Genomic DNA, 24,091 nt, shown 5'->3' on the forward strand with positions numbered 1-24,091 from the left:
CCTGGGGGCACGTCTGCGGGTGGCTTCTCCCCGCTTGAGGACAGTCCCCACACCTTCCGCCCCATGCCCTCGCAGAGATAGGTGACAGGTCGGGAAATCCAACCCGAGCGAAATGGGCAATTCACGTCCAAATGTAGGTGAAGACCTAGCCTTCGGTTTAAGAACTGCCTCCCTAAGCTCTTCTCGAAATTTTCCAAGGCAGCTGCAGCTTGTCGGGCGGCTTGGGGCAGGGAAGCTGGGGAGTTGAGAAATGCCTAGTTTCTAGGCGTCTTCTCATCTTTCATATTCTTTGCGCCTAAGTGGCTCTCACAGGAGCCCGGCACTTTTACAAGCCTGTTTTGGAACCATATTTCACTCGAATGCAAACCCATTTAAATCATCGCCTTGTTTTTCGGAGACTGTTTCTTGTCAATGGGGCCATAAATCCAGAATGTCAAGCCGGATGGAGTGGAGCGCGGACAGGGGAGAGATGGAAGGGAAATGAATCAAGCAGGGCAAGTACCTCCTCGGGTGAGGTGGGAGGGATTCGGCAGGATCTCCAGGGTGGAAATGAGCGAAGGCTGCCCAGACCCCGCACCCCTGGAGTCCAAGCCAGCCTTCAGGATAAAGAGCGCGGGGAGCTACGGCGCGCTCTGCCCCGGAGGGAGCGCCCCCCTACCTGGAAAAGCCTCAGGATGTTGGCTACCATGATGGAGACCGAACTCCCCGAAGCCCCAATCACTCCAACTACTTTCTCGGGCTTGACGAAAACCGGAGGCTCGCCGTTGGTGCAGCGCACTTCGGAGGTGTCCTTCTGGATGAGCGCCTGGACGAAAGTGAGCGACTGTTCGAGCGCATAAGTGTCCCTGGAACAAGTGTCCAGGATCCGCGCTCCCAGCGTCACGTTGGGCAGCAGGTTGGGATCGCTGTTGATCTGGTCCAGGGCGTAGAGCATCGCTTCCAGCCTGTGGATCCCGTTCTCCCTCTTGATGTCGCCGCAGGGCACTCCGCTGGGACCCTTCGCGTGCACCGGGAACAGCCCCCCGAGGGTGACGTCCCCCTCGATCCGAATGGAGTGCGGGGCGTACATCTCCTGGCCGCGCGCCGCCGCCGCCAGCGCGCACAGAAGCACCTCCAGCACGCAGCAGGGAAACTTCATCAAAGTCAGGGCGCGGAGCAGCTTCCCCAACTGGACCATACTGCTCCCGCGGCTGCGGTGGTGGCGGCGGCACTCGAGGGGACGGTGGCGGGCTCGCCGGAGTCCTGGCCCCTTGGGGTGAGCTCCTCCGGGGAAGCCCAGGGTCTCCTGCGGGCGAGGAGGGTAGGGGCGCCCGGGGAAGGGCAGCCGGCGAGGGCTGGGGGTCCCGCGGCGCCTGCCAGCTTGGGGCGCCGTGCGCTCTTGGGTTCCCCGGCCAGCGCGCCGCGCTCGAGCTCGCGCTCGGTGGCTTGCAGCTCGAGCTCTCCAACAGCCCAGCACTGGGGAGAGAGCGAGGATGGCTATCGCTTTAAATGCGCGTTCGGCTCCCTCTCCTCCTCCGCCCACTCCCTCCCACCCTCGCTCGCTCTCAGGCTCTCCCCACCCTTCCCAGCGCCCACCCTCCCCACGGTTTTGCATCATCACGCAGGGAGGGGCTGCGTGCTGAGGTAAGGGGGGAAGGAATGGGTGGGCGGCTGTGGGGGGGGAGTACCTCCGATTCGGAGTTTCGAGGTCCCCAGGGAATCTGGGGATTGCAGGTCGCAGGCGAAGGCTGAGCTCCTGCTTCGGTCTCACTGTAGAAGCCGCTCGCTCGCCCGCCTGCACCCACACGCACATTCTAGGCACAGGGTGGCATCAGCCCCGGACAGGGCGGTTCTAGCTGGGGCTGACTGCTTCCAACCCTGAGGTCCGGAGCCGGGACTGTCAGCGCCGGGAGAATGCGAGGTAGTCGAAGGTGATGCCGCCAAGCATGAAGGGTAGTAGGGAGACCCCAGTCTGTACTGCTAATTCGTCTGTGCCAGTTTTTCCTAAGAAAAACACACATACACACAGGAGGCTGATTGATGACCTAAAGAACCTTTAGGCAGAGACTTCTCCGGGGCCAGGCACTGGGCTAGCCTGTAGGGAAAGACGCCAACAAGAAATGCTGGGAATGGAAATGCATCTTTGGTCTTCAGGGGTTACTGTGGCCGGAGCCGGATGAAGTAACCCTGGTCTCCAGTAAATCTGTGGCGGATTCGCTCCTTTTCTTCCTTTCATCGCAAGAGATGGAACAACTGAGAACTCTGCAGAGCGCACTTTCTTCTCTGGCGCTGACAGGTGTAAGGCTCCCTCCTGCCCATTTCCAGAGATGCTTTTGGGCTGATGTCAGGTTTCCTCGGGCAGGAAATAGCAAGAAAGAGGTGGCAGTAGGAGGAGCAGACAGAAATCTCCCCATCGATCCAGTGATCCAGTGATCCATTCTTCTTTTTTTTTCCTGGCTGAAGATTTGGGGGGTTTGGGGAGTGGAATCAGGATGCCAGAGCAGGTTGTAGTGCAGTTAGGAAACTGTTTTTCAAAGGTGTCCCCTCCTGCAGGTCCAGCCCAAACTTGGCCCATTAAAGCAACAAGTGGCCCTAGTTCCTACACAAGGAAGGGCAATGTATCTGCCCTTGGTGCCCACGTGTACTGCTTATGGTGGTCTCTACTCTTGCTGAGCCTTTCTGTTGGAGTGCAGCGAAACTGTCTTATACAGAATTGAGGGCGCAGAGAAAACCAAAACAAGACTATACTTTCTGTTGTAATGTTAGTGTACTAAAGAAAAATGTCCTTGCACATAAACAAAACAGCACACACACACACACCTAAAAAGTCAGAGGTTGGGAAGTTGGTTGTCTCTTCCACCAACCACCTGTCTGACCTTGGCACTTCTGTTCCTGTGCCTGAGTTTTACTTTGCCCATCTGTAAAATGATGACATTGAATTGAATGTTTTACACGTTAACTTTTAGCTTTCAAATCCTCTGTTGAAATAGGTCATGCACCTTTGGCCATGGTGTTCTTTTTAGACCAATATCCTTTGTTGCTTTATATGTAGGGCACCCATTTTTTGATACCCAAACAACACTTCAAACATTTCCTGGTACAGAGGATTTTATTTTTTTTCTTGTTGACCACCCATTTATCTTCCTTCTAGGGAGAGTCCTGTCCATCACTTTCTTTTCAGACGTGCCCCTCCTCCAGGTTTCAATACTTAAGGTTTGAGGAGGAAAAAAACCTTCTGGCTACAGTGTTCAAGGAAGGGAATAGAGGCTAACAAGAGTTATGCAGGGCTAATCCCTGGACTTCTGCTGGAGTAACGAGGTTGATGACATAGGGTTACCACTGTCCAATAGACAATCCGTGCCGGAGTTAAAAGAAAAAGGAGCCTCCTTCCTCTAAATGCTTTATGTATATCTTTTGGACAATGTTACACTATTTGATTTTGTAAAAACATACCATTTTACTGCCATCTTCAAGAAAAGTGATGTAAAAACTATGAGAAGCTACCCCTGTATACAATGTGATCATCCATCACTCATAGATGTGATGCCCTGCTATATAAGTGCACACCTTGTGCAACCTTATGCTGTGATGCACCCGCCCCTTCCAGCCAGCCCTGGAGCTGCGAGCGTATAAGCCCGCAGCTGTGCCAGAAGCTCCCACATAAACAGGGAAATATTTGAATCCCATAATGAGAAATACCAGAGAGGAGAAAAGGCAGAGAGAAGAAGGGGTGGGGAAGAGAGAAAGGGACCTGGTTAGAACATGTGAACTCCTGGATCCACATGTGCCTGAAAGATTGCCTCTTTTTTTTCAATTATATAGTATTTGATTTCTGTTGTTTGAAGTCAAAATATCCTCTTGTAACTTACCTATTCTGCTATTCAATACATTGGATCAAAAAGGCTGGAACAAGTGAAATAGATATCCTGTTAAGGCAGCATTAGCTAATTTGGAAAGGGGGAAAGAAGCAAAGCAATAGAAAGGCATCCTTGGGAACACAAATACTGTGATCCTAGTATTTAGGCATCAGTACCTGAGGCTATATTTGATAGAGACTGTATCCTTATTTAGTTTTTAATTTAAGGCTATTTAGTAGGCATTTGGTGCCAAAAAATATATTTGAAGAGCTGTGTTACAAGTAATAACACTTGATTTTTCACCTGCCCATGTGAAGATCTATGTTCTCCTCTTCCATTTCCAGGTCACAGCTTGCAATTGCTCAACAAATAGTTCTTGGCTGACTGTTGAATGTTGCCTTATTCTGTGTTCTCTCTTTGCTCTCCTTATTCTCCCCAAACATCTGGCAGCAATCATTATCTTCTTTTTGTTGCAGTCATCTGTGTGCATGTTTTATTTCCCTTGCTAAGCTGGAAGATCCTTGAGGGTAAGGGGCTAGGTATTATAAGAGGCTAGGTATTATTTATCTTTTTACCTCGGACAATGTTCAGAATGGTGTTTTGTACCTAAGAAGCACTCATGTGTTGAATGAATCAGAATTGGTTTGCCATTCCCCACTGCCTTTATCTCACAATAACAGAAACATAAAGTGGGCAGAGCAGAAACGACGGCAAATAAATTGTCCTCTTAGTTGCAGAATGCAGTTTCTAGAACTTAAAGAATAATTAGTCGATTTTGAAATAATTTTGTTTTACAAAAATTTCGTAAGATTGAAATACTCTAACCTTAAAGCTCTCGATCAACTCTAAAGGAGGGCTTTAATTGGCTCTTCCTGAGTCGAGTGTTTATTCCTGGGCCGATAACTGGGGCCATTGTCATAATAGAAAGTGTGATTTGTTACCAGAGAAAGAGGAAAGTGACGCTGGGCTTGCAAGATATTTATATCTTCAGCCAGAGTGCATAGGATCTGGAACTTAATTGGTGACGCAGTATTTGTTTGAGATTATATGAATGAAAAATCTTTGTGTAAGAGTGATTAATCTAAAACTTGGCCAGTCATTGTCCTAGTGTCATATTAAATTGCAGGAGAATCTAGTTTTAGGCACAAAGATCATAAATATAAAATGTGTTTCCAGGCTTGGTTCTGTGTAGTCAGTAATCTATACTCACCCACTCATTAATAAAAATGAAAGTTAAGGACTCAGTCCTAACATATGTTTAGCATTGTATTTTGCTAACAATCTCAGTATTATTTTCTTTATTCTCCCCTGTCCATCATCTTCTGCAGAAAATAATGTCTCCACTTTCAATTCCCTGTCTATTTAAATCCAATTTGTAATTTATAAAGTTGTCCTCCTTAAGGGCTGCTGCTTCTGCCACAGTAATGTACTCTGGCCATTATTATACACTTCCATCTTTCATGGAGGTCTCCATCCATAGGTTTTGTTTTCATAGCATTTTTTGTTTTGGCGGTACGCGGGCCTCTCACTGTTGTGGCCCCTCCCAATGCGGAGCACAGGCTCCGGACGCGCAGGCTCAGCGGCCATGGCTCACGGGCCCAGCCGCTCTGCGGCATGTGGCATCTTCCCGGACTGGGGCACGAACCCGTGTCCCCTGCATTGGCAGGGGCACTTTCAACCACTGCACCACCAGGGAAGTCCTATACTTACGATTTTATATTTGCTTATTTACTTTTGTCTCCCCCCTCAGCTCAAGAGAGACTATATTCATCTGTGTTAATCACTGCTGTGTTTCCTGAACATGCCTATACATCATACTGAAGAATGGTGCCTGAACTTTGGTAAGGGATCAATCAATTTTCTTGGCTGGATGAAGAAATGTGTTCATAAATTAATGAACAGATCTTCGGGGCTTCTGACTTGAGGACTAATGGGAAGAGGATGGCAAACGGTTGGGACAGGGTACTGCAAGAAGTAGTATTTGGAGTACTCTGATAGCTATCCTAACAGATAAGATTGTGTTCATTTAAGTAGTTCTAATGAGAGAGCTGGGAACTAGGGACACACAGCATTAAGGTTTTTATAATGCATTCTGTAGAGTTATTTTTAAGTCTGTACAAATATCATTGAAAATATATGCATACATATACACCTCTGTTACTTTACTCAGTGCTTTACGAGAGCCCCTCAAGGAAGGGGTAGTAGCAACTCTCAGTATCCTTCCTTTATGATGAGCTTAATTTATTCAAAGTTACATCATAATTTATTTGTAACTGTGAAACTAGACTTAGTTATTGAATAGACCCTCCCTAGAAACGTATGACATTAATAAAACCAACAAAACTTTGTTCAGTTTCCAATGATAGACACACTACAGACTCAATTATGGGCCATCCAGTTTAATGAAGGGAAGAAGTGATTGAACAAATATAGAGCAAACAGAATATGAAGTTTTATCCTCCATTAACATTAGTAACGGATAGTGTGGGCTCCAATGCCTTCAAGATAGCTTGAGACCATCATCTCTGTGTCATGGGCAGGGGGATGTTCAGCCAGGATGTCTTTCACTGTCACTGAGAAAAATTTCCATAAGATATAATGATACCTACTGAAACTGATATGGGGCATTCGGGTAATAAGGAATCCATTAGCATATTTTTCCGGAAGCCTTGACTACAAAATGAAGACAGTAGATTTGGACACTTTCAGCCATGAAGAAGTTGTTTGGATATTCATCTTTATGCCTAATGAAATAAGCTTATTTCATCTCTGCAGCTTCCCATATACCATTTTCCCACCTCTGTTTTATGTTTGGAAAGACTTTTAGAAATTGAAAGTCAAGTTAAAAAGTGAGTGACAACTTAAATGATATATGGAATATTTTGCTGACTTACAAGAGCATGCAGAATTAAATATGACCCAGTTCAAATGTTTATTTTAACGTGTATGTTGAGGTGGCGTTTTCAAGGTGCCAGAAAATGAGAATTCACCTTCCAGTGTGTGTTACCAGTTCTGTTCATTGCACAGAATCATCTTCATAAAACATAGTGTTTTCTATGTACCTGGAATATATCTCAATTAGTTTGAAGAATTTCTCAGATACCTCTTAATATGTAGTGCTCCAATTCCAATCTTGCTGTGTCCTGTACCAGTGACACAGCACACAGGAGTTTTATTTCTCTGGGTTGTTCAGAACCCAATGAAAGAACAATGGAATGGGATCCAAGAGATCAGGGTTCTTGTCCCAGATTTACCATAAAATAATTGTGTCCTCTTGGGAAAATTATAGTCATTCTAGGTCCCTTTTCTTTACTTTGACAGAGCTGCACTAGATGACCCCAAATAATATAGCACTCTTTCAGTAGGCGCTTAGATGTTATTGGTATTCTGAAACAAATGAAGACAATGACACATGGAGCTGTGCGACATCGCTGTAACTCTGTTGTCTTAGAGTTGCCTCCATTTTACAGATGATAAGATGACTGTGCATAGAAGTAGATGTTTGGAACCAGCGGTTCCAAAGTAAGTGGAGGTAAACCGCAAATTTCCTTCCTTCCTGAAGCTCACTTAGCCAAAACATAGGCTTCTGAATATTAAGCTGTAAAGCATATTATCAGTACATTTTAAAAGAAGCTATTCTTCTAGGATTTCCAATTAATAGCAGGAGGTTTTGAAATTCTTAAAAGATCATCTAATTTTGTGAGATTTACAGTTCTATTTTCCTGTCAAGCAAGTTGTATTAGTGCCAGACAGTCATCTGAGCTTCTGGATGCTTCTCTGAACCTCTTGAAGTTTTCTTCTTGCTATCTGAAATTCATGCCAGATAAGCCTTTTTCTAGAGCGTATGTACAGACTTGTGTATTTTTATATAGGAAAGCGATGCAGTGAGTTAAGTCGGGGGTTAAGCCCTCATTCTCAGAGTGGTATTGAGCTCCTGGTGAAATATAATCATCATTTCCTCAGAATCGAAAAGCAGTTATCTCAGGTGTATAATCCCATTAACTATTTATACATTTACGTATGATACATGTATTTATTGTACCTACGAGGTGTGTTCTCTTTGGGAAGTACAAAGCTCTTAGAGACATAGGTTGTTCATTTTTTGCTTTCCCACAAATACTGTGACCCTTTGAGCAGGAAGGTCTATATTTTACTAACATCTAGAACCAGCAGTTAACACGGTGTCTAAGATGTAGTCAATAAATATGAAATAGATAAATGAACACATTTTTATGTAAGGGCCAGGACATGGACAAATAGAAATTTTTCATTTTCAGTCACAAAGCAACAACAGACATAAAAATGATACAGACAACAAGTGCTATGGTCATTCAAAGAAGGCATAGAATAGATAGAAGGATCTCCTCTATGGCACAGGGAACTATACTCAATATTTTGTAATAACATCTGTATGGGGCACCTGCTCCACACCAGGCCCTATGACAGGTGCTTACATACTTTCCCTCTCCCCCATCCTATGGGGAAAGTACCTCTGCTATAGATTTAACATTTGCCTCCCCCAAAATTCATATGTTGAAATCCTAACCCCCAAAGTAATGGTATCAGGAGGTGTGGCATTTGGGAGGTGATAAGGTCATGAGGGTAAAGCCCTCATGAACAAAATTAGTGCCCTCATAAAAGAGACCCCGCAGAGGTCCCTCGACCTTTCTGCCATGGGAGGTTACAGAGAAAACACGCCAACTGTGACCCAGGAAGAGGATACTCACCGGACTGTGAATCTGCTCGCACCCTGATCTTAGACTTCCAACCTCCAGAACTATGAGAAATAAATTTCTGTTGTTCATAAGCTACCCAGGCTCTGGTATTTTGTTATAGCAGTCCAAATGGATTACGATCACCTCTGTCCTTAGGTTTCAGACCCAGAAACTCAACTTTGTAGAGGTTACGAGGACCCTAAAGCCACTCAACCAGGCAGAGGCAGATTTGAAATTTAAGTCTCCAATTCCACATGTAAGTCTATCAGACCCTGTCTCCAGACATGATGTCATGAACAAGAGCTAATGCAACAAAGAGTTTACATGCAGCAAAACAATTAGCAAACAAAGTAAGAATATAGTAGACCGACTGTTTTGGTCACCCAATAGCCATTCACCACTCTTCCAGTTGAACAGAAGCCATGCCCCGTGGGCACATTCAGCCCTGCTGTTTTCACTTCCCAGATTTGAGGGGCAGGAAATTATTATCCCTCCTGGCCATCAGCACCCTGACCTCTACCACCCACCGGGCCAGCTTCAAGAACAGCTGGATCCACCTGTTCAAATGAAACAGGTCTGCTCTCTGTGGTGTTGGCTTCTAGTTCAAGCAGCTCTCCCCACATGATAGCAAAGCTGGCTCCCAGCAGTTGCAAGCATGAATCCTACCAGCCTAGCAGTCCCAACAGATACCTTTTAAGTATTTGTTCCCCAAAGCTCCAGTTAAAAGTCCTAGGCTGATTCCAATTTGACCTGCTCTGGACAAACATTTTCTTTAGAACCTAGAAGGCTGCCAGACACAATACAGGATCCCCGCCTCGTTAAAGCTGAACTTCAGATAAACAGTAATTTTTTTAGTAGAAGTATGTTGCATGCAATGTTGAAGACACCCTAAAAAGTCGTGGTTTTCATCTGCGGTTCAGCTTTAACTGGGCGCCCCGTGTGGGCTTTGCCGGCTGTGGTGGGCGCCGCGCTGGGTCGGCGGGGACGGTGGGGGACTGTGGCCCGAGCCGGGTTGCACACCCAGCCCACAGCGTGCAGGGAGAGAGGGGCAGCCTCGTCTCCGCTGCAGGAGCTGAGACGGGGAGAAGGGGAGCGCCCCAAAAGGAAACCAGCTGCCCCTCCCAGGAGAGAGGAGATGGCTGTTCAGCAGCCAGAAACAGCAGAGGAGCCAGAGCACAGAAGCGGCGGCCTCTGAGGACGCGGCGCACATATTTCTGGTGGGCGAGGTGCACGCGGGCCGGTCCGTGGGAAAGAGGGAGCCCGCGCCGGCCCCTCCGCCTCCCGAGCCTGTGCGTTTCCCTAAAAGAGCAGCAGCTGTACAAACTGACGGTTCACAGTTGTGATAAATCGCCTTAGGAAAGCACTTCGATTAAAGTCACATCTAACTAGAGCGCAAGAAGTCATCCCTGAACAAATCAACTGCGAGAGGGGCAGCTCTGGGCGCGCACCCACCCCGCTGCTGTTTTGCTTTCCCCGCAGGACGAGGGCCGCTCACTGGGTCTCGGGGACAGCGCGCTGTCTCAGCTGGGGAAGAGGCGCTTGCTCAGGACACATGCAAAACCCAAAGTGTGAAAGGAGGCCTTTATTCCATTCCTTTGGGGGATTTCTTAATGACGTAAAGCCCAACTTGGTTTCAGATCTGCCTGTCGTTTCCGTGACAGAACCTTCCTGGGGGGGGGGGGTCCACCAGCAGCGGGGTGGCCAGGCGCCACAGGGCTGTGCTCTCCTTCCCAAGCCAGTTCATCTCCATCTGTAGCATTTTCAGAGAAACTCTCGGATAGGTTTTCTCCAACAGGTTCTTTTTCCTTCACTTTATAAAGTCATTCTCCTGCACAAAATGAACGGCCTGAAGACATCACTGAGCCTCTTTTTCTCCCAGGGTCAGGGCCAGCACGGCCCCCAGACCACAGGGGCGCAGGACCTCCCAATGGGCTTCAGGCCTTTCCCTCCCCTCCCGCCCCTCCCACCCCGCCCTACCCCTCCCCTCCTCCCCTGCAGAAATCACATCCCTTTCTCCAGACTCCCCACTTCAGCTTGACTTCCAGCAGATCTTTACCCTGCCAGTTAGTAATTCAGGACTAATTGGGTGATTGCTTTCATTTATGGTAGCAGTTGTGGGGGGGGGTGGATGAAATGGCTTTGCCCCTATTCTTGTTGGAAAAATAAATTACACCCACTGTCACTTGAGATCTTATTTTCCCCCCAATCAAGCAAATTAGCAGCGTGGTTCATTTTCCCAGCATTCACTCCTGAACAGACGGCAGTGCCCTGGAACGTGGCTTAGAGCTGTGTGGTCAGTGCAATTGTTTGGGGCTGTTTGTGCCCACAATGAGAAGAGACGCCTGTCTCCGGAAAGAAAAGTGGCTCTTGTCTTGCTTAGGCCAGCGAGCTGCCCAGAGCGCTGCCCGCCTGGCTGCTGAGGAAGATGTACACCGCCATCTAGTGGATATGGGGGCTCACTGCAGTGTACTCGTTCTCCCGCCTTTCCTTCTGGCAGGTAACAACAAGAAATAATGCTTCTTGTAAGTTCCTAAAAATAGGGGAGGTCTTATATCACCAGGAGTGAAATGTTTGCCTCAATGTCTGTAATGAAAGTGCAACCCCATGCTTGCACAACGTCTGTCTTGTCAATAGCCCTCTTTCATCCCGATGTTTAGGTCCAAGACAGGATCGTCATTGTCTGAGCAATGGGTATCTCTCCGAAGCTGGGTAGTTCTCCCCTGTCCCAAGTAGTGTGGGAGAAGACAGTCAGCACCTTCACAGACGCCTTCATCTCTGCAGCCTCGCCATCACTCCTCATCTCGCCCACAGCAAGCCCGATTCCAAAGTGCACAGGGTAGAGGCGTTCGAAAGTTGGCTTGTTCAACCAGGGGCATTGCCACTTCCCAGAGGGAGCCAGAAACACACCCACATCCTAAGACTCTTTTCAGTCTTGGCGTTGAGGGGGTTCCCACTCTGTCCCCTGACTACACACAAGTCAGTGTCTTTATCCTTTCCGCTCATTCTACCTACATGAAGAGCACGTTGATCTCCCCAGTTTTAACACAGGAACCATGATTTTCTTGGGTTTTGTGTATGGGGGTGGGAGAGAATGGGAGAGAGAGCAAGTACATCCCAATATGGAAGGGCTTGGGGCCGTGGTTCTCAACCAGGGGCAATTTTGCACCCAAGAGACATTTGAAAGTGTCTTGGGACACTTTGGATGGTCACAGCTTACGCGAGGCTAAAAGTCCTTCCATCACAGGACAGGCCCACAGCAAAGAAGCATCCAACCCCACCCAGCAGTCGTGCTGAGGCTGAGAAAGCCTGGTTTAGGCTCGCAGATATCGCCCTCCAGCAAGCCGGTTGGAACACTGATTGTCCTCAAATGGGCCACACTGCAGAGGCTGTGGATAGATAATTCATCCTCTCCCAAGTCAGTACTGACCACCGTTTTTCTTCTTTTAGACTCTTCCATTTTAAACATAATTTAGCTGTCTCTTTTTTGTCCCTCTGCTCTGCTGGGAAGAGAAAGGATTGGAAAGCGGGAGGGGAAGGTGACAGAAAAGGAGGATTAGAGGACTGACCTGTTTCTCCTGCAGAAGCTGGGCACATTCCTCTCTCACACGTGCTTTGTGACCCAGCAGGGTACAATTAAAAGCACAATAATTTGCTTGTTATTCAAGTCAGGCATTAGTCCAGGTAATGGCGTGCTTGGTGTAGACATGGATTTCCTTGTTCGGAGCTAAGCACAGGACTAGCTGAATTCTCCATGGGGAAATCTTGATTTGTTCAGGTCTTTCATGTTTTCTACAGAGAAGGGATTATGTCTTCCTAAAGAGGGGCGTTGCTTAAAAAGCTACAAAGTGTAAGAAAAGGATTTAGGGCAGAGGGGCCTGTGGTTACGTAGCTGAGGGGTACAGGGAATTTCAGAGCCAAGGATTATTTAAAGCCATAGAGTTAAAAAAATAATTGCTTTAGGGACTTCCCTGGTGGTGCAGTGGTTAAGAATCTTCCTGCCAGTGAAGGGAACACGGGATCGAGCCCTGGTCCGGGAAGATCCCACATGCCGTGGAGCAACTAAGCCCGTGAGGATAGTTGCCAACTGGCACTCACCAGCCCGAGAGGTTTGCCTGCTCAGCCGCGGGGGCGGGCGGGGCTGCAAGCTGAGGATCGGGCTTTAGTCGGAGCGCAGGGAGAGGACTAGGGTTGGTGGAGTGAACATAGCCTGAAGGGGTTAGTGCACCACAGCTAGCGGGGAGGGGGGAGGGGAGTCCGGGAAAAGATCTGGAGCTCCCGAAGACACAAGAGACTTTTACTTCCCTCTTTGTTTCCTGCTGCGCGAGGAGAGGGGATTAAGAGCGCTGCTTAAAGGAGCTCCAGAGACGGGCGCGAGTCGTGGCTAAAAGCGCGGACCCCAGAGACGGGCATGAGACGCTAAGGCTGCTGCTGCCGCCACCAAGAAGCCTGTGTGCGAGCACAGGTCACTATCCACACCCCTCTTCCGGGGCGCCTGTGCAGCCCGCCACTGCCAGGTTCCCGGGATCCAGGGACAACTTCCCGGGAGAACGCACGGCGCGCCTCAGGCTGGTGCAACGTCACGCCAGCCTCTGGCGCCGCAGGCTCGCCCCGCACTCCGTGCCCCTCCCTCCCCCTCGGCCTGAGTGAGCCAGAGCCCCCGAATCAGCGGCTTCTTTAACCCCGTCTTGTCTGAGTGAAAAACAGACGCCCTCCAGCGACCTACACGCAGAGGCGTGGCCAAATCCAAACCTGAGCCCCTGGGAGCTGTGAAAACAAAGAAGAGAAAGGGAAATCTCTCCCAGCAGCCTCAGAAGCAGCGGATTAAAGCTCCACAATCAACTTGATGTACCCTGCATCTGTGGAATACATGAATAGACAACGAATCATCCCAAACTGAGGAGGTGGACTTTGAGAGCAAGATTTATCATTTTTTCCCCTTTACCTCTTTTTCTGAGCGTGTATGTGTATGCTTCTCTGTGAGATTTTGCCTGTATAGCTTTGCTTCCACCATTTGCCCTAGGGTTCTATCCGTCTTTTTTTTTTTTAATTTTTTTCTTAATAATTATTTTTATTTTAATAACTTTATTTTATATTACTTTATCTTCTTTCTTTCTTTCTTTCTTTCTTTCTTTCTTTCTTTCGTTCGTTCTTTTTCTTTCCTTCCTTCCTTCCTTCCTTCTTTCCTTCCCTCATTTAGACAAAGAATCATCCCAAATTGAGGAAGTGGACTTTGAGAGCAAGACTTATGATTTTTTCCCCTATTCCTCTTTTTGTGAGTTTGTAAGTGTATGCTTCTGTATGAGATTTTGTCTGTATAGCTTTGCTTCCACGATTTATCCAAAGGTTCTATCCGTTCGTTTTTTTTTCTTAATTTTTTTTCTTAATAAGTATTTTTTAATTTAATAACTTTATTTTACTTTATCTTCTTTCTTTCTTTCCTTTTTCCTTCCTTCCCTCCTCCCTTCCTTCCTTCCTTCCTCCCACCGTCCCTCCCTCCCTCCGTCCTTTCTTTCTTTCCTTCTTTCCTTCTTTTCTTCTTTCTTCCTTCCTTAAATTAAATTCAATATAGATATTTAAATTTAAGGTAAAATTAAATTATAATTTGAAATTATATGTGGAGTTTTATTTCCTAAAGAATATTTTGGAAATTTCAACTCCTATTTTAACTTATATTTTCAGAGAAGGTATTTGGTCCAAATGAAGAATATCTTCAATTATAGTTCTTCTATTGCAAGCAAAAAAGGATTTATACTTCTTTTCATGAAATACGGTTGTTTGACAACAGAAGGATAAATATTTTATATTTTTAGAAACAACAGTCAGGCTACTGATATTCTTAATGAGTTTTAATAAATCTGAATGCTTCTTATCATCTACTCTTTAGCTGGTACCTGAGGAGTTGTATACCTCCGGGAAGATATGTGCTCCAGACCCGTAAATATGCAGTTCACAGAGCCCAGCACCAGAGGACAATAATGAAGTAAACTCTTGAAACCATGTAGTGAAAATAGTGGGAGTTTAAATAAAAGCAACATTTCACAGTATGCTTTTCTGACCAATCTTATATCTAATAACCTAATGGATTATATGTACACGGATTCTGAAAAGTCAGCAGCACACTTCACTGGTCAATTTCTATGATAAGGGGAACGGAATTTGAGTGTAGAAAAACAGTATACTTACATCTTAAAATTCCACCCCTACAGAATCTACTCACTATTGAAAACTGGTAAGAATAATAGCTTTCTGTGTCTCAGTGACCAGATAACATTTTCAAGATTAGAATTTATCTTCCTATGATGCTCAAAAACACAGGAAAAACGCATATCTAGGACAATGGATAAACTCTATATGACATGAGAAAATATTCAAATGGAAAAAGTATAAGATCTACAAGGCACAGTTTTATATGCATTAGTGTGGATATATACATAAAGAAGCTCTAAGAAACATAAAAATCACTTCCAGGAAGCAATTTTAGGTAGAAGAGAATTAACATGGATGAGGAAGAAAAGAGAGTTGGTTTTAAAATAGTTTCATTTACTTTTTGTTTGTTTGTTTATTTATTTGTTTTATTTATTTGGTCTTTGGAATATAAGAAAACAGTGGCTTTCAGATCAGTATCCCAGTGGAACAAAGGGACCGAGGTCTATCCTGGAGCCCAGCCATTGTTTGACTATCTTGTAATAATACTGGTGAAATACAACCAAATCATTTGAACTATAAGCATCCTCTCTGACAATAAATTTAAGACACCAACATATATTAAAGAAAGTAAAGAGAGAATACTGTTTTCTTTAGAGAGAAAGTACAGATCCTGGACCAAATCAATAATGTCAGCAAACCTCATGGGTATAAAATATTCTGCTGCCTATCATTTAGAACATGCCTCTAGAAGAGGGAAACTGGGCGATAATTTCCCCAGATTTTATATTTAATTCAAATATTTTAGATAAGAGGCATCTCTAGTAAAACATTGTATTATTGATTCTTTCCAATATGATAGCTCAGAGGAGTTCCTCTTTCCTTCTCAAATACATATGGGGAAATGGAGGTGGGTGTGGGTTAGAGGAAGTATCTAAATAGAGCATAATAATCAACAGTTTGTTTTTTAAAAATAGAAATTTCTATTCAAATTGTTTCCAGAGACAGAAACACACAGAGACAATTCCATGTGACAACAGTGAAAGAGACCAGAGTGATGCAGCTGCAAATCAAACAACTGCCAACACCAGTGATTGATGGCCACCACCAGAATCTGGTTAAGACAAAGAAGGATCCTCCCCTTGAGGCGTCAGAAAGAACATGGCCCTCTCAACACTTTGAGTTTGAACTTCTGGCCTCTAGAGCTGTGATAAAATAAATTTCTGTTCTTTTAAGCTAACAAGTTTGTGGTATCTTGTTATGGTAGCCCTAGAGATGACAGTATTTGATTCCTGAGCTGGCAACTGTATTTTGACTATGTAATGACTATTCCAAGATAATCAACAGACACAAAGATAAAGGCAAAACTGAGACTAAGCCCAGTTCTTTTTATTCCCAGAATAATAAATGATTTTTTAATTAATTTAGATCTCTTTGTCTAACCCCTCTGCTTTTCAGAAGAGTATGTGGGACCAATCAAGTATTCATATGTTATACTTTCATTTTAATTCATCTCAAATTATTTCTAATTCCCCTTATGAGTTCTTACTTGACCCATGAATTATTTAGGAATATATTCTTTAATTTCCATTTGTGATTTTCAACAAATTTCTTTCTGTTAACGATTTCTTATTGCATTCTGTTGTCATCTGAGAGCACTCTCTGTATTGTTTATGCCCTTTAAAATGTACTGAAATTTGTTTTATGGCCTAGCATATAGTATATCCATGTGCATTTGAAAAGAATGTATATTCTGATGCTGTTGGGTGGAATGTTTTATAGATGGCTGTTACGTCTACTTGATTGATAATGCTGTTCAAGGTTTTTATTTTCTTGTTGATTTTCTGTCTGTTCTGCTATTGAAAGAAGGGTATTAAAGTATCCAACCATTATTGTAGAACTGTCTGTTTCTCTTTTCTGTTGTGCCGATTTTGCTTCATTGTATTTTGAAGTCCTGTTGTTAGGTGCATATAAGTTTATAATTATTATGCATTCTAGATGGAATAATCATTGTATCATTTTAAAATGTCTTTGTCGCTAGTAAAAATTTTCGTCTTAAAATGTAATTTTTTTCTGATATTTTCTTAGCCACTCCAGTTTTGTTGTTGTTGTTTTGTTTTGTTTTTACTGTTATGGTATATCTATTCCAACCCTTTTACACTTCACCTATATATTTTCTTTTTTTTTTTTTTTTTGGTAACATCTTTATTGGGGTATAATTGCTTTACAAAGGTGTGTTAGTTTCCGCTTTATAACAAAGTGAATCAGTTGCACACACACATATGTTCCCATATCTCTTCCCGCTTGCGTCTCCCTCTCTCCCACCCTCCCTATCCCACCCCTCTAGGCGGTCACAAAGCACCGAGCTGATATCCCTGTGCTATGCGGCTGCTTCCCACTAGCTATCTACCTTACATTTGTTAGTGTATATATGTCTATGCCTCTCTCCCGCTTTGTCACAGATCACCCTTCCCCCTCCCCATATCCTCAAGTCCGTTCACCAGTAGGTCTGTGTCTTTATTCCTGTCTTACCCCTAGGTTCTTCATGACATTTCTTTTTCTTAAATTCCATATATATGTGTTAGCATACGGTATTTGTCTTTCTCTTTCTGACTTACTTCACTCTGTATGACAGGCTCTAGGTCTATCCACCTCATTACAAATAGCTCAATTTCGTTTCTTTTTATGGCTGAGTAATATTCCATTGTATATATGTGCCACATCTTCTTTATCCATTCATCCGATGATGGGCACTTAGGTTGTTTCCATCTTCGGCCTATTGAAAATAGGCCTGCAATGAACATTTTGGTACATGACTCTTTTTGAATTTTGGTTTTCTCAGGGCATATGCCCAGTAGTGGGATTGCTGGGTCATATGGTAGTTCTATTTGTAGTTTTTTAAGGAACCTCCATACTGTTCTCCATAGTGGCTGAACCAATTCACATTCCCACCAGCAGTGCAAGAGTGTTCCCTTTTCTCCACACCCTCTCCAGCATTTATTGTTTCTAGATTTTTGATGATGGCCATTCTGACTGGTGTGAGATGATATCTCATTGTAGTTTTGATTTGCATTTCTCTAATGATTAATGATGTTGAGCATTCTTTCATGTGTTTGTTGGCAGTCTGTATATTTTCTTTGGAGAAATGTCTATTTAGATCTTCTGCCCATTTTTGGATTGGCTTGTTTTTTTTTTTGTTATTGAGCTGCATGAGCTGCTTGTAAATTTTGGAAATTAATCCTTTGTCAGTTGCTTCATTTGCAAATATTTTCTCGCATTCTGAGGGTTGTCTTTTGGTCTTGTTTATGGTTTCCTTTGCTGTGCAAAAGCTTTGAAGTTTCATTAGGTCCCATTTGTTTATTTTTGTTTTTATTTCCATTTCTCTAGGAGGTGGGTCAAAAAGGATCTTGCTGTGATTTATGTCATAGAGTGTTCTGCCTATGTTTTCCTCTAAGAGTTTCATAGTTTCTGGGCTTACACGTAGGTCTTTAATCCATTTTGAGCTTATTTTTGTGTATGGTGTTAGGGAGTGATCTAATCTCATACTTTTATATGTACCTGTCCAGTTTTCCCAGCACCACTTACTGAAGAGGCTGTCCTTTCTCCACTGTACATTCCTGCCTCCTTTATCAAAGATAAGGTGACCATATGTGCGTGGGTTTATCTCTGGGCTTTCTATCCTGTTCCATTCATCTATCTTTCTGTTTTTGTGCCAGTACCATACTGTCTTGATTACTGTAGCTGTGTAGTATAGTCTGAAGTCAGGGAGCCTGATTCCTCCAGCTCCGTGTTTCATTCTCAAGATTGCTTTGGGTATTCGGGGTCTTTTGTGTTTCCATACAAATTGTGAAATGTTTTGTTCTAGTTCTGTGAAAAATGCCAGTGGTAGTTTGATAGGGATTGCATTGAATCAGTAGATTGCTTTGGGTAGTAGAATCATTTTCACAATGTTGATTTTTCCAATCCAAGAACATGGTATATCTCTCCATCTATTTGTATCATCTCTAATTTCTTTCATCAGTGTCTTATAATTTTCTGCATACAGGTCTTTTGTCTCTTTAGGTAGGTTTATTCCTAGATATTTTATTCTTTTTGTTGCAATGGTAAATGGGAGTGTTTTCTTGATTTCACTTTCAGATTTTTCATCATTAGTGTATAGGAATGCAAGAGATTTCTGTGCATTAATTTTGTATCCTGCAACTTTACCAAATTCATTGATTAGTTCTAGTAGTTTTCTGGTAGCATCTTTAGGATTCTCTATGTATAGTATCATGTCCTCTGCAAACAGTGACAGCTTTACTTCTTCTTTTCCGATTTGGATTCCTTTTATTTCCTTTTCTTCTCTGATTGCTGTGGCTAAAACTTCCAAAACTATATTGAGGAAGCGTGGTGACAGTGCGCAACCTTGTCTTGTTCCTTATCTTAGTGGAAACGGTTTCAATTTTTCACCATTGAGGATGATGTTGGCTGTGGGTTTGTCATATATGGCCTTTATTATGTTGAGGCAAGTTCCCTCTATGCCTACTTTCTGCAGGGTTTTTATCATAAATGGGTGTTGAATTTTGTCAAAAGCTTTCTCTGCATGTATTGAAATGATCGTATGGTTTATCTCCTTCAATTTGTTATTATGGTTTATCACATTGATAGATTTGTGTATATTGAAGAATCCTTGCATTCCTGGAATAAACCCCACTTGATCATGGTGTATGATCCTTTGAATGTGCTGTCGGATTGTGTTTGCTAGTATTTTGTTGAGGATTTGTGCATCTAAGATCATCAGTGATATTGGCCTGTAGTTTTCTTTCTTTGTGACATCCTTGTCTGGTATTGGAATCAAGGTGATGGTGGCCTCGTAGAATGAATTTGGGAGTGTTCCTCCCTCTGCTATATTTTGGAAGAGTTTGAGAAGGATAGGTGTTAGCTCTTCTCTAAATGTTTGATAGAATTCGCCTGTGAAGCCATCTGGTCCTGGGCTTTGGTTTGTTGGAAGATTGTTAATCACAGTTTCAATTTCAGTGCTTGTGATTGGTCTGTTCATATTTTCTATTTCTTCCTGATTCACTCTTGGCAGGTTGTGCATTTCTAAGAATTTGTCCATGTCTTCCAGGTTGTCCATTTTATTGGCATAGAGTTGCTTGTAGGAATCTCTCATGATCTTTTGTATTGCTGCAGTGTCAGTTGTTACTTCTCCTTTTTCATTTCTAATTCTATTGATTTGAGTCTTCTCCCTTTTTTTCTTGATGAGTCTAGCTAATGGTTTATCAATTTTGTTTATCGTCTCAAAGGACCAGCTTTTAGTTTTATTGATCTTTGCTATCATTTCATTTCTTTATCATTTATTTCTGATCTGATCTTTATGATTTCTGTCCTTCTGCTAACTTTGGGGTATTTTTTGTCCTTCTTTCTCTAATTGCATTAGGTGCAAGGTTAGGTTGTTTATTCGAGATGTTTCCTGTTTCTTAAGGTAGGATTGTATTGCTATAAACTTCCCTCTCCCTCTTTAAACTGCTTTTGCTGCATCCCATAGGTTTTAGATCACAGTGTCTCCATTGTCATTTGTTTCCGGTATTTTTTGATTTCCTCTTTGATTTCTTCAGTGATCACTTCGTTATTAATTAGTGTATTGTTTAGCCTCCATGTGCTTGTATTTTTTACAGATCTTTTCCTGTAATTGATATCTATTCTCGTAGCGTTGTGGTCGGAAAAGATACTTGACACAATTTCAATTTCCTTAAATTTACCTAGGCTTGATTTGTGACCCAAGATATGATCTATCCTGGAGAATGTTCCATGAGCACTTGAGAAAAATGTGTATTCTGTTGTTTTGGATGGAATGTCCTATAAGTATCAATTCAGTCCATCTTGTTTAATGTATCATTTAAAGCTTGTGTTTCCTTATTTATTTTCATTTTGGATGATCTGTCCATTAGTGAAACTGGGGTGTTGAAGTCCCCTACTATCAATGTGTTACTGTCGATTTCCCCTTTTATGGCTGTTAGTATTTGCCTTATGTATTGAGGTGCTCCTATGTTGGGTGCATAAATATTTACAATTGTTATATCTTCTTCTTGGATCGATCCCTTGATCATTATGTAGTGTCCTTCTTTGTCTCTTCTAATAGTCTTTATTTTAAAGTCTATTTTGTCTGATATGACAATTGCTACTCCAGCTTTTTTTGGATTTCCATTTGCATGGAATATCTTTTTTCATCCGTTCACTTTCAGTCTGTGTGAGTCTCTAGGTCTGAAGCGGGTCTCTTGTAGACAGCATATATATGGGTCTTATTTTTGTATCCATTCATCTAGTCTGTGTCTTTTGGTTGGAGGATTTAATCCGTTTACATTTAAGGTAGTTATCGATATGTATGTTCCTATTCCCATTTACTTGTTTTGCGTTGGGTATTATAGGTGTTTTCCTTCTCTGTGTTTCTTGTCTAGAGAAGTTCCTGTAGCATTTGCTGTAAAGCTGGTTTGGTAGTGCTGAACTCTCTCAGCTTTTGCTTGTCTGTAAATGTTTTCATTTCTCCATCAAACCTGAATGAGATCCTTGCAGGGTAGAGTTATCTTGGTTGCAGGTTTTTCTCCTTCATCACTTTAAATATGTCCTGCCAGTCCCTTCTGGCTTGCAAAGTTTCTGCTGAAAGATCAGCTGTTAACCTTATTGGGATCCCCTTGTATGTTATTTTTGCTTTTCCCTTGCTGCTTTCAATAATTTTTCTTTATATTTAATTTTTGGCAGTTTAATACGTGTCTTGGCGTATTTCTCCTTGGATTTATCCTGTATGAGACTCTCTGTGCTTCCTAGAGTTGATTAACTATTTCCTTTCCCACATTAGGGAAGGTTTCAACTATAATCTCTTCAAATACTTTCTCAGTCCCTTTCTTTTTCTCTTCTACTTCTGGAACCCCTATAATTCGAATGTTAGTGAATTTAATGTTGTCCCAGAGGTCTCTGAGACTGTCCTAAGTTATTTTCATTGTTTTTTCTTTATTCTGCTCTGTAGTAGTTATTTCCACTACTTTATCTTCCAGGTCACTTATCCATTCTTCTGCCTCAGTTATTCTGCTATTCATCCATTCTAGTGTTTTTTGTTTTGTTTTTTTTTTTTTTGCAGTACGTGGGCCTCTCACTGTTGTGACCTCTCCCATTGTGGAGCACAGGCACCGAATGCGCAGGCTCAGTGGCCATGCCTCACAGGACCAGCCACTCCATGGCATGTGGGATCTACCCAGACCAGGGCACGAACCCGTGTCCCCTGCATCGGCAGGAGGACTCTCAAACACTGCGCCAACAGGGAAGTCCCATTTTTTCCTTTTGTGTTCAACCGCAGTTGTCTTTTTCACTTTTAAAAGTTGCCAAAGGGCTTCCGGGAATATGGTGGAATGGTAAGATGGGGAGATCACCTTCCTCCCCACAGATACACCAGAAATACATCTACACGTGGAACAACTCCTACAGAACACCTACTGAACGCTGGCAGAAGACCTCAGACCTCCCAAAAGGCAAGAAACCCCCCACGTACCTGGGTAGGGCACAAGAAAAAAGAATAAACAGAGACAAAAGGATAGGAACGGGACCTGCACCAGTGGGAGGGAGCTGTGAAGGAGGAAAGGTTTCCACACACTAGGAAGCCCCTTCGAGGGCAGAGACTGAGGGTGGTGGAGGGGGAAACCTTCGGAGCCACGGAGGAGAGCACAGCAACAGGGGTGCGCGGGGCAAAGTGGAGAGATTCCCGCACAGATCGGTGCCGACTGGCACTAACCAGCCCGAGAGGTTTGTCTTCTCCCCCACCGGGGTGGGTGGGGCTGGGAGCTGAGGCTCGGGCTTTGGTCGGAGCGCAGGGAGAGGACTGGGTTTGGCTGCGTGAACACAGCCTGCAAGGATTTAGTGCGCCACGGCTGGCCTGGAGGGAGTCTGGGGAAAAGTCTGGAGCTGCCGAAGAGGCAAGAGATTTTTTTCTTCCCTCTTTGTTTCCTGGTGCGGGGATTAAGAGCGCTGCTTAAAGGAGCTCCAGAGACGGGCGCGAACCGCGGATGAAAGCGCAGAACCCAGAGACGGGCATGAGACGCTAAGGCTGTTGCTGCCGCCACCAAGAAGCCTGTGTGTGAGCACAGGTCACTATCCACACCCCTCTTCCGGGGCGCCTGTGCAGCCCGCCACTGCCAGGTTCCCGGGATCCAGGGACAACTTCCCGGGAGAACGCACGGCGCGCCTCAGGCTGGTGCAACGTCACGTCGGCCTGTGGCGCCACAGGCTCGCCCTGCCCTCAGTGCCTCTCCCTCCCCCCGGCCTGAGAGAGCCAGAGCCCCCGAATCAGCTCCTCCTTTAACCCCGTCCTGTCTGAGCGAAGAACAGATGCCCTCCGGCGACCTACATGTAGAGGCGGGGCCAAATCCAAACCTGAGCCCCTGGGAGCTGTGAGAACAAAGAAGAGAAAGGGATATCTCTCCCAGCAGCCTCAGAAGCAGCGGACTAAAGCCCCACAATCAACTTGATGTACCTGCATCTGTGGAATACATGAATAGAAAACGAATCATTCCAAATTGAGGAGGTGGACTTTGAGAGCAAGATTTATCATTTTTCCCCTTTACCTCTTTTTGTGAGTGTGTATGTGTATGCTTCTCTGTGAGATTTTGCCTGTATAGCTTTGCTTCCACCATTTGTCCTAGGGTTCTATCCGTCTGTTTTTTTTTTAAATTTTATTCTTAATAATTACTTTTTATTTTAATAACTTTATTTTATTTTACTTTATCTTCATTCTTTGTTTCCTTCCTTCCCTCCTTTAGACAACCAATCATCCCAAATTCAGGAGGTGGACTTTGAGAGCATGATTTATGATTTTTTCCACTTTTCCTCTTTTTGTGAGTGTGTATGTGTATGCTTCTGTGTGAGATTTTGTCTGTATAGCTTTGCTTCCACCATTTCTCCTAGGGTTCTATGCGTCCGTTTTTTCCTCTCTTAATAATTTTTTTTATTTTAATAACTTTATTATATTTTATCTTATTTTATTTCATTTTTATCTTCTTTCTTTTTTCTTCCTTTCTTCCTTCCTTCCTCCCTCCCTCCCTCCTTTCTTTGTACTGCTACTAATTCTTTCTTTCTAATTTTTCTCCCTTTTCTTGTGAGCCGTGTGGATGAAAGGCTCTTGGTGCTGCAGCCAGGAGTCAGTGCTGTGCCTCTGAGGTGGGAGAGCCAACTTCAGGACACTGGCCCACAAGAGACCTCCCAGCTCCACATAATATCACATGGCAAAAATCTCCCAGAGATCTCCGTCTGAACACCAGCACCCAGCTTCACTCAATGACTACCAAGCTACAGTGCTGGACATTCTATGCCAAACAACTAGCAAGACACGAACACAACCCCACCCATTACCACAGAGGCTGCCTCAAATAA

The 24,091-nt window shown here is 44.0% G+C and overlaps 2 protein-coding genes and 1 long non-coding RNA gene across 5 annotated transcripts in view; 1 reads left to right on the plus strand and 2 right to left on the minus strand.

Moving 5' to 3' along the window:
* Positions 1–1,792, minus strand: part of LOC132593699 (uncharacterized) — a 50,073-nt gene extending 48,281 nt beyond the window's left edge. Inside the window, exon 1 of the mRNA XM_060286927.2 lies at positions 659–1,792. Coding sequence (XP_060142910.2) covers positions 659–1,792 — 1,134 coding nt within the window. The remainder of the gene's footprint in view (positions 1–658) is intronic.
* Positions 1,793–10,551: 8,759 nt separating this feature from the next.
* Positions 10,552–24,091, minus strand: part of LOC138842386 (receptor-interacting serine/threonine-protein kinase 2-like) — a 35,539-nt gene continuing 21,999 nt past the window's right edge. The window contains exon 7 of one of the 3 annotated variants that reach the window (XM_070043965.1): positions 10,552–12,048. In XM_070043965.1, the coding sequence (XP_069900066.1) occupies positions 12,010–12,048 (39 nt within the window). In that variant the 3' untranslated portion in view covers positions 10,552–12,009. Of the gene's footprint in view, positions 12,052–16,868; positions 23,202–24,091 lie in introns of those variants that run through there. The other 2 variants (XM_070043964.1, XM_070043963.1) reach the window with 2 other exon arrangements.
* Positions 14,198–16,072, plus strand: LOC132593704 (uncharacterized). Its single transcript, XR_009559447.1, has 2 exons — positions 14,198–14,780; positions 15,698–16,072. It is a non-coding gene; the product is annotated as an uncharacterized lncRNA (long non-coding RNA).

This window comes from Globicephala melas, chromosome 17 (genome assembly GCF_963455315.2).
Source record: "Globicephala melas chromosome 17, mGloMel1.2, whole genome shotgun sequence".
Taxonomy (NCBI): domain Eukaryota; kingdom Metazoa; phylum Chordata; class Mammalia; order Artiodactyla; family Delphinidae; genus Globicephala; species Globicephala melas.